Raw genomic sequence first — 14,053 nt, 5'->3', positions numbered from 1 at the left:
GCTTCTTTTTGTTTCAGTTTTGGCACATTGTATGTCTCTAGGAATTTATCCATTTGCTGTAGGTTATCTAATTCATGGATGTATAATAACTCTGATTAATTTCTTATGATTCTAAGTATTTCTGTAGTATCAGTTGCAATATCTCCTCTTTCTAAATTAAATTTATTTATTTCAGCACCTTTTTTTATTTTGTTCTCTGCTAACTTTGGGATTTATTGGTTCTTTTTTTTTCTAGTTCTTTGACATGTAAAGTAAGATAAAGTAAGATATTTTATTTGACATTTTGCTAATTCCTTAATATATGCATTCCTCATTATTCATTTTCCTCTCAGAACTGCTTCTGAAGTATTCTATAGGCTATTTGTTTCCATTCCCATTAGTTTCCATTAGGATTTTTTTCTTCTATTTGTTTCTTTTTCCCATTCTAATCTTCTTTGACTCATTGGTCATGTTTAATTTCCATAAATATATGTTTGTTTTCCAGATTGTCTCTTGTTTTTTATTCCATGTTGTTCAAAAAGACAGCTATGACTTAAATCTTCTTAAATTTGCTAAGACTTGTTTGGTGTCCTATCATAGGATCTATCCTGGAGAATAATCTGTGTGGACTTGAAAAGGACGTGTAAAAAAAAAAAAAGAAAAAAAAAGAAAAAAAAAAGAAAAGGATGTGTATTCTGCAACAGTTGATTGAAATGTTTTATATATGTCTTTTTTTTAATTTTTTATTTTTTATAAACATATATTTTTATCCCCAGGGGTACAGGTCTGTGAATCACCAGGTTTACACACTTCACAGCACTCACCAAAGCACATACCCTCCCCAATGTCCATAAGTCCACTTGGCCATAGTATGGTTCAATTCCAAGACTTTCTTGTTGCTTTTCTGTCTAGATGATCTACCCATCACTGGAACCTAGGGTATTAAAGTTGCTATTTTTGTGTTGTTACCTTTCCTTCCTTCAGATCTTTTAATATTGCTTAATATATTTAGGTGCTCTTGTTGTGTATGTATATATTTATGATTTTTATATCATCTTGATGTATTTACTCTTTTATCATTATATGATAACTTTCTTTGATTCTGTTCCTATTTTTTGGCTTAAAGTCTATTTTGTCTGATATAAGTGTAACTATAATTTTTTATGTTCTACTTGCATGGAATACCTCCAGTCCCTTCATATTGAACCTACATGTATCTTTAAAGCTGAACAAATCTCTGGTAGGCAGCAAGTAGCTGGGTCTTGTTTTTTATCTGTCATTTTGCAGATTTTTTTGTCTATTATTATGCTGTTTCTAATCCTATGCTAGTACTGATGCTGTTTGTTGCTGTTTGAGATTTACTAACTCTCTATTGTCTTCTGAGGGAGAGAATTTGTCTTTCTTACAGCTTAGGCTCTCTACATGACTTTCCCCCACCCTTTCCATTCTTCCAGCATAGTTATATCATTAGTGTGTTTTGGCCTCAAGCTTCGATGATGGAGATGTCTTCAAACGTCTGCTGGTGCTCTTCATTCTCATTTAAGAGTGAGACACTAGAACAGGATTGGAGCTCTGTGTGCTGGAAGCCCACATAGTTGCTGTTCCATATTGCCTCCTTCCTAGTGTCCTGATTGTCCCTGCAGTATTTTCCACTGCCCAGGAGCACTCACGTTGATCTAAAGGTTTCTGGAGTCTAAACCTTTCTTCAAAATCATCACAAACTGGAAACTTCTCCAGAGTAGGTGGGTGAGTTGAAGATTCTTATTTCCTGTAAATCTTCTTTGAAATATCCTCTTCACTCAGGGGGAAAACAGGAGAGAAAAGTAATGAGAAGGAGAGTGGACAGGGTTTCCATTAATTAAGGATGTTGTCTTGCACTTTAACATGGAAGCTTTTAAAAAGAATTCTGCATTTGGGTTGGTTGTCAGAGTCTAGTACTTTCTTACTCAACCAGAGTCACCTTGATCTGCCTAGTGTAATGGGTAGAGCATGGGTTTTAAAGCTAGATCTGCATTCAGATCCATGCTCACTATTAATATTGTGGCAAATGCCATAACCTGAGAGTCTCATCTGTAAAATGGGAATACTGCTGATATCATAGGGCTGTTCTGGAGTTAGAAATCAAGCTTGTAAAGTGTCTATTATATACATACTCCATGAATGATAACCCTGACTTCGTTAGAAACCACCTGCTGATAGTTTTAGATATAGCCTAGAGGAGGCAAAGGAATGATATAAAGGAAAATCCAGGAGCATTTTGTTGGGATGTGGTGCCCAAGAGCTCTGCCTCCAGCCCAACCACAGACACCTTCAAGGAGCAGGGGAGGAGCAGACATCTGAGAGACAATGGCAACCAGGAAAGCCAACAAATCAGAATCACTGGAGACTTTACCAACCAATGAATCCTCCCTTGTTTCTTGTCCAATGACCCCACCTAGCATGACCATACATCCTGGTTTGCTACCACAAGTCCCTCATCCTTTGAAGTTCCTCAGCCCAAGCATACAGATACTGTTAGACAACCTTCCCACAACTCACACTGATGAAAGTCACTACGAGGGAGACCCACTAGGTCACTGAGGATGTGTGTCAGGCTTTGGTTATGTTGAGGAGAGTAGAGGTGAGGAGTTTGCTAAAGGACCTGCAGGAAGGCAGAGAGGACAGGAACTATTCCTACACAACAGATGTGACTCATCTCTCTGACTCGTGTTTCTTCATTTTCAGGTCAGGCAGTGTGAACAACAACTGGATGGACATCTATGACATGGTGGAAGATTTGGTCAATAAGTTTGACAAGTATGGCTTCTCTGTGTTAATAGAGTGTTGTTTCCTTCTGCCAGACATATTACAGAGCTGTTTAGACTCAGTGGGCATGGGAATCCCTCCAGTTAAGAACACAGAGCCCAGAGTGAAGTTCTGAAGCAAGAAAGGAGAGATCACAATGATTCCAAGGGTCTCAGCAACTTTACTTGGCTCCTGCCTGACAATCAGGCCATATTACTGGAGACACGGTAATATGCCCTGAGTACCTAACAGATTAGGAAACAGGAAAACCAGTAACACAGTAATTAAACACCTGGTTAAAGGCATCAGGGGCCAAAATAAAAAGGCAAAGGACTTATATGAAAGCTTACAGAAAAAGGAAAAATTTTAATTCAAGGATGGCTTCCCAGAAGATGTGGCAATATCAACTAGGTTTTGATGGATGGGAAAGACAGGGCAACAGGAACCATCAAGAATACTTCTTATGAAATGAGTGGTCTGTTTGGCTGCAGAGTAGGGTTATCTCAAGAGGGGACTAAGAGATGAGACTGGGCATGTTGGCTTGGAGCCAAGGCCATAATAGCTCATAGTGCCATGCCATGTGGCCTAGGTTTCATGTTGTGAGCAATAGGGAGCTACAGATAGTTCTTGTTGAAGGGTTTGACATGATCAAGGTTGTGTATTAGGAAGAAAAGTCTGACAGAAATGGGTAAAATGAGTGGAAACAAGAGCCAAGAGAAGTAGGGAACTCAGCTAGAGACCTATGGTACCAATTTAGCCAAGGATAATGAGAGTCAGCATACCAGAAGACAATGGCCAGGAGCAGGAAAGCCTGGAGGGATGTAGAGATGTAGGGATACAGGCCAGGAGATGAATGGCTGCCAAGAGGGAAAATAATTTCTTTGAAAGGAGGAGGGAAGAAGTGGGGAAAACAGGCAAGAAAGGAAGGACAATGATGTTCCAAAGAATGTTAGAGAAGAGAGGTCATGTGGGAGATCCTCCTGCACGAGTGTGCAGGTGTTTCTCTGTCTCCTTGTAAATGCAGCTGCCTGTGTGAGTGCCTCTGTGTGTGTGTGTATGTGTGTGTGTGTGTGTGTGTGTGTGTGTGTGTGTGCACCTGCACACACATGTACATAAGAGAGAAAAAAAGAGAGAAGCAGACTGACAGAAAAACACTATTGGGTGTTGTGAGGTAAGGATGGATCAAGATGCCATTCTGGCACACTCTTCCAGAAAGGCCAGATATCTTACAGGTCTCTGAATTCCTTACTAAAGTTATGGGAATTTCTGGGGTTTGGGAAATGGGCCCCAAAGGATAAGAATTAGGGTGAGAGCAGGGGAACTGTCATGTACCCCCTCCCTGGCTGCTCATTGTCTTCATTTTGAGCCTCTTTCTATGACTTCTCACACACACATTCTTCCTCCTCAGCCCAAATGTGCGGATGTCTTTCATCACCTACTCCACAGAGGGCCACACTCTCATGAAACTCACATCAGACAGGTAAGTGTTGACATGGTGACCCCCAAGGCAGGCTCAGAGGGTAGGACTACAGAAAGAGCCAGGGACCAAATGAGTTCCCTGAGACCACAGGGAGGAGCCCACTGGAGTGCAGGCTGGGCAGGCCTAGACTACCCTCATTGTGCACCCTGACTCACAGATCTGGCTCCCAAACCCTTTCTGACTCCCAGCTGCTCTGACATTGGCCACCCTGTGCTAATAGATCATCTCCACTCCTAAGCCCTACCTTTCACCTGTCCTGACTCTTTGTTTGTGCATTCTTCCATCTTCTTAGAACAGACTGGCTGTGAGGACTCCCAGGATGGTATAGAACAGGTGTATGGTTCCTTTACAAACAGTGAACTGCATTAAGGATTTGTGGTCATGTGTCACTCTCTGCCCTGAGCCAGTGGAGGTGCCAGTGAAACAGTCATAACCAAGGAGGAAAGGATGAGCAACATCAAATTATTGATGGTCTCAGTGAAGGGGATCTTACTTTCATGGTGGGTCTGAAACAGGGGAGCCCATGAGTAGGGTCCTGAACATCAGAATTGAGAAAGACATGACATGCCCAAAGCCTAGGTGGGCCACGGTGGGGCCAACAGTTTGCCCAAAAGCCTAGAAGAAGGGAGTTATAGAGCTTCTGAGTAGCTGGCTAAGGAAGTTAAGATTCTTGAGGGCACAAATGATTGGAACACAACACAGAGAAAGTTAAGCAGCAAAGAGAGGGTGAATATCCTTAGGACTGGATGGGTGCCAGAGTTTGAGTCACAAAGCCACCATTCAGGACCATGGAGAGAAGCCAGGAGCAGCAGAGTGAGCAAGAACAACCAGACTGCAGGAGAAGGGTGTCATGATGTCTGTCAGTGCATACAGACAGCACTCTCATCTCTGACTCCAAGAAAAGTGGGGAGTGGGATGGCTGCTCCAAGCATTAGTGGGGGCACAGATTTGTGCATATGCGTGGTTATGTGTTTAGAACAGAGAGACCTGAGGGGATATGAGCTGAGTGGAAGGAATCAAGTCCATTGAGGGTGACGCTAGCAAGTGGCAGAGAGATGCATGGCTGTTGGACAGGGGGCTCTTGTGGAAGAGCTTTCACTGGGGCGGGGAAGTCTTCTGCCTTCTCTAAGGTGGGAGTTTCAGGGCCCAGATGTGAGAAGCTGTGTGGGGGCTTAGGGAGGGCCTCCTGGTTTTCTCTGGACAGAAAACATGACGTCTTCCACAAACGAGGTTTCAGGAGTGGCAGTGTACCCAGAGGAGTGGAAAAGATGTGAAATGAGATGGGACAAGATGTGCAGCTGAGAAGAGAGCTCACACTCAGATCAGGGTCCTAAGGCTGTCAACTCCTGAGAAACCCAGAGAATCTTGACTGGAGTTAGGCTCCACCTGAGACTAGGCCTTCCCAAACGTGCCCCACTGCCTAGGAGTTGAGGAGGCCTATGGCTGAGAGCCCAGGTGGACCCTGACATTCAGAGAAAATCCTGGAGGGTACAATGTTACCTGATACAAGTGTGACTCTGGGTGTTCTGCAGAGAATGTAGGACAAGGCTAGAACCTTGCTTGGTGCTTTCTGAGCCCGTCCTGCTAGGATCGAGTAGGCTGAGAAGACATAGTCCAAGAGGGGTTTCATCTGGATGTTGGAGAAGCCAGATGGCCCAGAAGCTAGAAATACCCAGAGGTGTTGCCCAGGAGGGTGACAACAGGAGAGAGATGGAGAAGCTCCAAGGAGTTGAGACAGGTATTAAAGAAAAAGAGAGACTGCTAGGGGACAAGGAGCCTGGTGTCCCTCCCACGGACAGAGCTGGGAGTAGAGCCAGAGGGGCAGCACTCCCTGGAGGGAGCCTATTGGGCTAGACAGTGGTAAGAGATGAGAGTTCCCCCATATTTGGGATGCTGTCACAAAATACAAATCTTCCAGTGTTTGATGAGAGAGAAGGGGATAGTGCTTCTGCTAGACAGGTAGTGCCTGGTGTGGCTTCCACTGGCCCCAGGTCCCAGGCCTCACCTCCTGGGTTGGGTGGGCTGGGCTGGGTGGGGCTGGACCTGGGGATCTCAGGTCTCCCCCATAGCAACATCTGTACTCTCCACAGTGAGAAGCCTTCTCGGGTCCACACTCTCCTAGACTGGCTATGCCAGCCCAGCTCGTCATATGAGATTAGCCTGAACATAAACCCCCAGCCTCTCCTGTGTCCCCATCCCACCCATGAGATCTGCCTTCACAGCAGTTGTCTGGCCACAGACCCATAGCAGCCAAGGGATCACTCCTCAGAGCCACTTCAGGCTTTGGCCTTTTTCAGGAGCACATGAACTCAGGAGCCCTAGTGTGCTCACGAAGCAGCTTGCTACTTCCTTTAGCACCAGTCCAGAAGGGAAAGAAGCTTGGGGAGACCATGTCAACCTCAGGGATCTTTGGCAGTGGAGGATGGGACAGAGCAGGAGCATCAATCAGCAGAACAACTTTTCAAAACTCAGCCTTACCTATTGGAGGATAGTGTGCCTTCCTGAGGGATCTAGTAGCTTCTAGAAACACTACCCATCACATTGTGAGTGGGATTTACAGTGACACCTCCATGGGTGTGCGCCACATTCACCCTGGGTCTTGGGGGGTCCCCCAAGTCTGTGTGCCCAAGACAGTGATGATTGCAGAGAAAGCCAGGCCATACTCATGGGACTAGCAAAGCAGCATCTCCCACCATATTCTCACCCGATGGGAGACAGCAGAGGCCTGAACATGGCCTGTCAATATCAAGAACAGAGGGCCAGAGGTCATGACTGGGCTACTTGGCTTGTGTCCTGCTCTAGCCAGACAGATGTACACTCAGCATAGTGGCTTCAGAACAGCTTGTGGCTGCCTTTAATATCAAGCCCAAATTACACTTAACCACCTTTCAGATTTTTTTCACTGTTTTTTTCTCCAGCTCCTTTAGGTGTAGGGTTAGGTTGTGTATTTGAGGCCTTTCTTCTTTCTTGAAAAAGGTTTGTATTGCTATATACTCTCCTTACTGTCTTTGATGCATCCAAAAGATTTTGAACAGTTGTGTTTTCATTTTCATTTGTTTCCATGAATTTTTAAAATTCTTCCTTAATTTTCTGGTTGATCCATTCATTCTTTTTTTTTTATTTTCAGCATAACAATATTCATTATTTTTGCACCACACCCATTCATTCTTTAGAAGGATGCTCTTTAGCCTCCATGCATTTGAGTTCCTTCCAACTTTCCTCTTGTGGTTAAGTTCTAGTTTCAAAGCATTGTGGTCTGAAAATATGCAGGGAATGACCCAAATCTTTGGTACCAGCTGAGACCTGATTTATGACCCAGGATGTCATCTCTTCTGGAGAATGTTCCATGTGCACTGGAGAAGAATGTGTATTCTGTTGCTTGGGGATGGAATGTTCTGGATATATCTGTGATGTCTATCTGGTCCAGTGTGTCACTTAAAGCCTTTATTTCCTTGTTGATCTTTTGCTTAGATGATCTGTCCATTTCGGTGAGGGGAGGGTTAAAGTCCCCTAAGGTGGCTCCAGGATGGCTTGGGGCTGCTTTATTTTGATTTTCTTTCTTCTTCTTCTTCTCCTTCTCCTTCTCCTTCTCCTTCTCCTTCTTCTCCTTCTCCTTCTCCTTCTCCTTCTCCTTCTTCTTCTCTTTTTGAAGTATAGCTGACACACAAAGTTATATTAGATGTAGTGTAGTATAGTGATTGCACAATTCTATACATATGTTACACTCACCACAAGTGTAGCTACCATTTATCACCATACAACATCGTTACAGTATCATAGACTATATTCTTTATGCTCTACCTTTCATCCCTGTGATTTTTTTTCTCACTCATCTTGACCCATTTTAACCCTCCTCCAACCCCTACCCCTCTGGCAACCATCAGATAGTTCTCTACATTAATGAGTCTATTCCTGCTTTTTTGTTTGATTGTTGCTTCTTTGTTTTGTTTTTTGATTTCACATATAAGTTAAATCATGTATTTTTCTATCTGACTCAACCATTTAGCATAATAACTTCAGATCCATCCATGTTTTTGTAAATGGCAAGACCTCATGGTTTTTATGGCTGAATAATATTCCTAGATGACATAAACCAAACTTCTTTATCCATTCATCTATCATTAGACACTTGAGTTGCTTCCATATCATGACTTTTGTAAATAATTTTGCAGTGAACATGAAGGTGCAGATATCTTTTTGAGTCAATGTTTTCATTTTCTTTGGGTAAATACCCCATTGTGGAATTAATGGATCATATGGCAATTCTATTTTTAATTTTTTGAGGAATGTTCACACTGTTTCCCAGCATGGCTGCACTACTTTCCATTCCCACCAACACTGCATGAGGGTTAGCTTGGACTCGTTTGAATAATCCACACCTCATACCAGCACAACCCCTTTTCTGATTTTTTTCAGAAATGAAATACGTGACAGTCTTGCTCAACTCCAGAATGTAGTGCCTTCGGGAGCCACACACATGCAGGAAGGATTTAAAATGGTACTGAAACTAGAGTTCTGAGGACTTCTGCTTTATGGAGTTCTTAGAGTGTTCCTGGGTCCTCCCACTGCCCTCCCCCAATACTCCTTCATTTCCTTGCAGGCAAATGAGCAGATTGAACAAGAAAACACTAAAGGTAAGTTGCCTGGTGACTTCACTGTGGGCAGGTGTGGGGGCAGAGCAGGCCTGAGCCTCAGGGAGGTCTGGTGCAGACACTCGTCTTACTTACTTACTATCACTGACCTTACTATCATTGACTCTTGGAACAAGGTGCTGTCCTCTCTGGGCCATGGGTCCCTCCTCTGTGCAGGGAGGATGAAAACCAACCCTAGTGATGTGTCTCAGAGTAACATGGGGCCATACATGTACCTTCTAGGTTCGTGGTAACTGAGAGGTGCTTGAACTACACTTGGGCTGCTTGAACAAGAAAACAAAAAAGCTAGGGGACCAAGAGAAGACAAGATTCCATTTTCAGAAAAAAAGCGCTGGATTTCACCCTCGCTAACCACACTTTGTCTCCACCACATTTCTGGCCCTGGCTCCTTTCCCTTCGGTTCCTTCCCTCTGGCTAATGTCATCCTGTGACTGTGTCCCCAGCACTGGAAAAGGCTGTCCTCGGCCCAGAGCCGTCTTCGTCTAGACTGCAGGGTTACAGCCCTTGCTGGGAAGGAAGTGAGAGCCTGGTGGGGAAGTGCACTGAGCTGGCCATGGGGTCCACAGCCCGAGAGTCTCCACCTTGTCTTCTGGATCCCTGGGTGCGCAGATAGAGCAGGACTTTCTGAGGGCACTGCCCTGAGCCAGAGCCAGGCTTTCCACTGCCCTGTGGGACATCTGGTACAGTCGAGTCTGGCTGTCCGTCCCTTTGCTCAACTGAAAGGCTGATGCTTGTGCAGTAAAGTAGCTGGAGTTACCTTTCAGAGCAAGGGTCGTACGTCTGGTCATAGTGACGGTTCAGTAGGAAGGGCCAGAGCGAGGCTCAGCGCTGTCATCTATAATGTAGGTCCTGGCTAAGGCCCTTCTCCCTCCAGGGCTGGGCTGCTAGCCCTCCAGACATCGCTGATGGTGGGTGCTCGGGTCGGGGGGCCTCTCCTCTGGAGAAGGAAGTGTGGGGAGCAGCACTGTGCTCCAGCAGCCTGTGGAGAGTCACCCTGGGGGCCTTTACTGATCAGGCCCCTGCATGCTGCTTCTGCAGGGAAAAAGATTCCCATTGTGATTCTCTCTCTGACCGACGGAACTCTGCTGCCACAGCCCTTTGAGGATACCAAGTTCGAAGTGAGTCGCATCCATTGTTACCAGTATTCTGCTCCACATAGCTGGTGACTTATACTCAACACTTTCATTCTCTTAGGCTGAAGAGTCTCGGAGACTGGGGGCCACTGTTTACACCATTGGTGTAAAAGACTATAGGAAAGACCAGGTAATTCCAAGCAGGTAACCAGGGGCCACCTGTGAGCCTAGATGGAGAAAGCTTTCATAGGCAGTTTTCCCAGGGTTACATGAGGATGGACATGTAACCCACCACTAGTGTCTGGACAGCAGATAGCGACTGCAGAAACAAATGACCAGTGTGTAAAACCTGCTGCCAGTGGTGCTGGTGGAAGGGCGTTCCCTTTCTGAAGGGTGGGCTGCTGGCCAATGCCAGAGTCTGGCCATCGGAGTCTAACATGACTTGAGGGAAGAGACTCTGTCCTGGGATGGGGACTTCTGTGTCCTCAACCTCTGGCCATGGGCCCCAGGCACCTCCTCTGTCTTATAGCTGTTGGAGATTGCTGACAGCCCAGACCACGTGTTTTCAGTGGACAATGGATTTAAGGAACTACGAAACATTGTAGGAAAAGTGAGTGAGGGATGAGAGAAAGGGAATGGGGTGACATCTCACCACAACCCCCCGTTACGATCCCTGACCTGCCACCCCCCCCCCTCTATTCCAGCTCGCAGCTAAGTCTTGTATTGATATTACAAAAGTGGAGCCTTCCTCCTTCTGTGCAGGAGGTAAGAGCTGGAGTCACTGTTGTCAACACGGGGCGGGGTGGGGGCTGTGTTGTACGTGCTGGTTGCATGGTACAGGCGGTGGGAGCATGTGTGCACTGTGAGTGTGTAGTGTGTGTATGCAAGGGGTGGTTTAGAGAAAGGTACATGGGTTATAGAAGTAAGTAGATCTTTCTGTGAGGTGTGCATGCCAGGGACCGTCGTGCAGGTATGTGTGTGACTCTGTTTTTTGGGTTTTGATGTAATGTACATACGCCTCTCTGCATAAGTTTAAAATAGTACAATTATTTCATATGCACATACGGCAAAATGATTACCAAAGAAGTTTCATGTGGTAATTTTTTTAAACCTGAAAACCAAAAATGGAATACATAACAAGAAAAAAATATATATTTACAAACCTTCAACAGAGAACTGTAAAATGAAATCTGAGAATATATAAAAAGCACAGCACAATAAGAATAATTAGTGACCACTCCTACAACACAATTCCGATTCAATATTTAAAATATCAGTGTAACTTACCACATCAGCAACGTGCAGAAGAGAAACATTATCTCAATGGATGACTAAAGAATTGGACACAGTTCAATGGCCAGCGTCATTGGGAACACAGCCAGACAGAAGGCATCCATACAGATACAGCTAACATCTCATCCAGTGGTTATATGGGAAACTCCTCTCCCTCACAACTGGAACTTCACAAGGGTGCCCTCTCCCCATCCAGGGGTCTCTGTGTCAGTCTGGTGAGAACTCCTATGCAGTGACTACTGGGACAGAAGCCCCCTCTCTGTAATGGTCTCTGTGTGTGCCCACTGGGGATCAGTACAGCGGAAGTGGAGGGAGAAGCACATTTCTTCCACTGCTAACAGCACTGAGCTGGATCTAGCCAGATGCAGACCCAGAGGCTGGCTCTGGCCTCTGCACTCCTAACTGTAGGGGCATACTGCCACAGACCATGGGGTCAGACAGACCTGTGTTCACATCTGGTTGTGCTGCCTATGAACGTGCCACCCGGAACAAACCACTGAACATCTGTGTGCTCCCCTCTAGTCTCCCTGAAGTAGCAATAACACCCATGAGCAGATGTGAGACGGAAGGCCAGGGGATTTTATGAGGACTGGCACAGGGTCTAGAAGTTGGTCAGCCCTAAGCAGGAGTAGTGGTACTAATATTCCCATGATCATGGTGCCCCTGACCCCAGAGCTGAGGCCATGTGTGGAGGGTGTGGGGAAATCATCCCGGATGAAAGCATCTCCAGCCAAATAAGCTGTGGGCCCGCAACTCTCTGATTCCTCCTGTCTTCTGCACCAACCTGCTGCACGAGGAGGGAGGTGGGCAAGAGACCCCACACAAGTAGGCTCTTCTGGTTTAAAGCACTGAGCTGTGTAGCTGACCTGACAGCTTCGTTTCTCTGATTATGTCCCCTAGACACGCACAGGCCATGGCGTCGCAGCAGCCTGTCAAACTGCAGGTGCAAATGGCAGTCATCGTCCGTCCCCCATGGTGGCCAGGCCGGGGTGACAGGTGCCTGCCGCACACCCACTGACAGCTTAACTCAGCATTCCTGTTCTGACCTTTTCAATTGTTGCCCTCTTGAGGAAGCTGCCACAACGTGACAGTCACTGAGAGGCCAAGCTCAAGGCAGGATCCTGGACCCCAAATGAAATCAAAGGAGGCATTTCATCAGGCTGTCAGTTGAAATAAATCAGTGGGTCAGGGAGCCTTGGGAAGCAGACAGAGGACGAGCATGAGACTCAGGACCTTTTCAGCCCCTCAGGGTGCTCTCCAGGGTGAGGCAGAGGCCTCTGCTAGCCGTCCTTCCTGCCTGGTCTCCAGCCCATCCTCGGCTCAGTGCCCTCCGACCCTGTGTAGGTCTTTGGTGTTAGTGTGACTTGTGTGAGTGACTGGTCTTTGCATGGTGAATAAATCCCATGGCCAGAGCACCTAGAAAAGCTGGTGGCTCAGGCTGGCATCTCCTACACAGGGCCCGAGGGCACTGAGCAAGCCTCTTCCCAAACCCCAGCCTGGCCTGAGAGTGTGAGGTCTCTAGCCCCCATCAAGGCCAGGCAGGTCTTCCCTCAGGTCTAAGGCTGGGGCACGGGGTGACACTGGGCTTCCTGCAAGCCCCTCTGTTCACTTTCCCGGGTTCAGTCCACCCCTCCTTTGAGGCCTCACTCCCAGGAGTCTGCCCCTTGCCCCTTCCCTGATTCACCAGCCCCTCTGGATTCACACAGCCCTTGGTCTGTCCCTCTCATTAGTCACTTGTCACTTTGTACCTGCTGTGACTTTGCCTTGGCTGTGTCACTGTTTATTGTTACCATTCAGTACTTTGATATTTTCTTGGACTTTGTGAAGGAAATTTCCAAACCTACAGCAAAGTGGAAACACCAGTACAAGAACAACCACATCTCCACTACCTGGGTTTTACAGTTCATATTTAATATCTGACCATATTTCATTATAATTTTGTCTATCTAGTGCTCTCTCTTTGTCTTGCAAACACACCCATCTATGCCCACACACAAATACAGACACAGTGCATCTTAATTTTTTGTGCGTTTCAAACCAGTTACAGGCATCAGGCTACCTCATCCCCAAAACCCATCATTCTGTATGTATTTCACTGTTTACACCGATATTTGTTAAGAGTTCTCTTTTTTAAATTGCAGCAAACTTTAGTGTATCATTTGATGACTTCTGGTAAATGCACATCTCAGGAAGACAAAGAGTTTACCACTGACCCCAGAAAACCCCTCAGATCACTTGCCAGGCGATCCTTGCCCCCCTCCCCCCATCCTGAAGGCAACTGCCCTTCTCAGTTTTTCTCCCATAGGCTAGTTTGCTGCTTTAAAACATCCTCTCGGTGGACTCATGTGGTACGAACACCGTGTTTGAACATCATGCTTGCTCTGGTACTCTTGGCACGGTGGTTTGGAGATTCATCCTTCCTGTGTGTGTGCTGGCTGGACTTGGAGTTTTGTGTCAGGGAGGAAGGCTGGAGGGGGCACCTTGTCATTCTTTTTTCTGTCTGTGACTGGCCCAGAGCGAGTCCGTGGTGGCACGTAGCAGGACCCAGGGCAGAGGAGGGCTCTCCTCAGAGATCCAGCGAGCAGGGCTGCACTGTGTGCAGAGGGCAGGGCGGGCTGTGTGGGGCAGGAGCCCCCAGAGGGGGAAGGCAGGACCCACGGTGCTGGGCAGAGACACCTTTGCCACCAACGTGGGTAGCTGCTATCCATCTACCATGATCAAGCTCCCCTTTCATCCCATCCTCTGTCTGCCCGAGATAACTACCATAGACAGTTCATCGTATGTCTATACAG

The 14,053-nt window shown here is 46.4% G+C and overlaps 1 protein-coding gene across 1 annotated transcript in view; it reads left to right on the top strand.

Moving 5' to 3' along the window:
* The window catches only part of ANTXRL (ANTXR like), a 60,580-nt gene that overhangs the window by 29,551 nt on the left and 16,976 nt on the right, over positions 1–14,053 (top strand). Inside the window, exons 2-9 of the mRNA XM_082718294.1 lie at positions 2,704–2,775; positions 4,172–4,243; positions 8,660–8,741; positions 8,844–8,877; positions 9,934–10,013; positions 10,090–10,158; positions 10,498–10,578; positions 10,673–10,733. Coding sequence (XP_082574420.1) covers positions 2,704–2,775; positions 4,172–4,243; positions 8,660–8,741; positions 8,844–8,877; positions 9,934–10,013; positions 10,090–10,158; positions 10,498–10,578; positions 10,673–10,733 — 551 coding nt within the window. The remainder of the gene's footprint in view (positions 1–2,703; positions 2,776–4,171; positions 4,244–8,659; positions 8,742–8,843; positions 8,878–9,933; positions 10,014–10,089; positions 10,159–10,497; positions 10,579–10,672; positions 10,734–14,053) is intronic.

This window comes from Mustela nivalis, assembly GCF_964662115.1.
Source record: "Mustela nivalis genome assembly, chromosome: 2".
NCBI lineage: Eukaryota > Metazoa > Chordata > Mammalia > Carnivora > Mustelidae > Mustela > Mustela nivalis.
The sequence above is the reverse complement of the archived record's forward strand: the minus strand, read 5'-3'. Positions and strand labels throughout refer to the sequence as shown.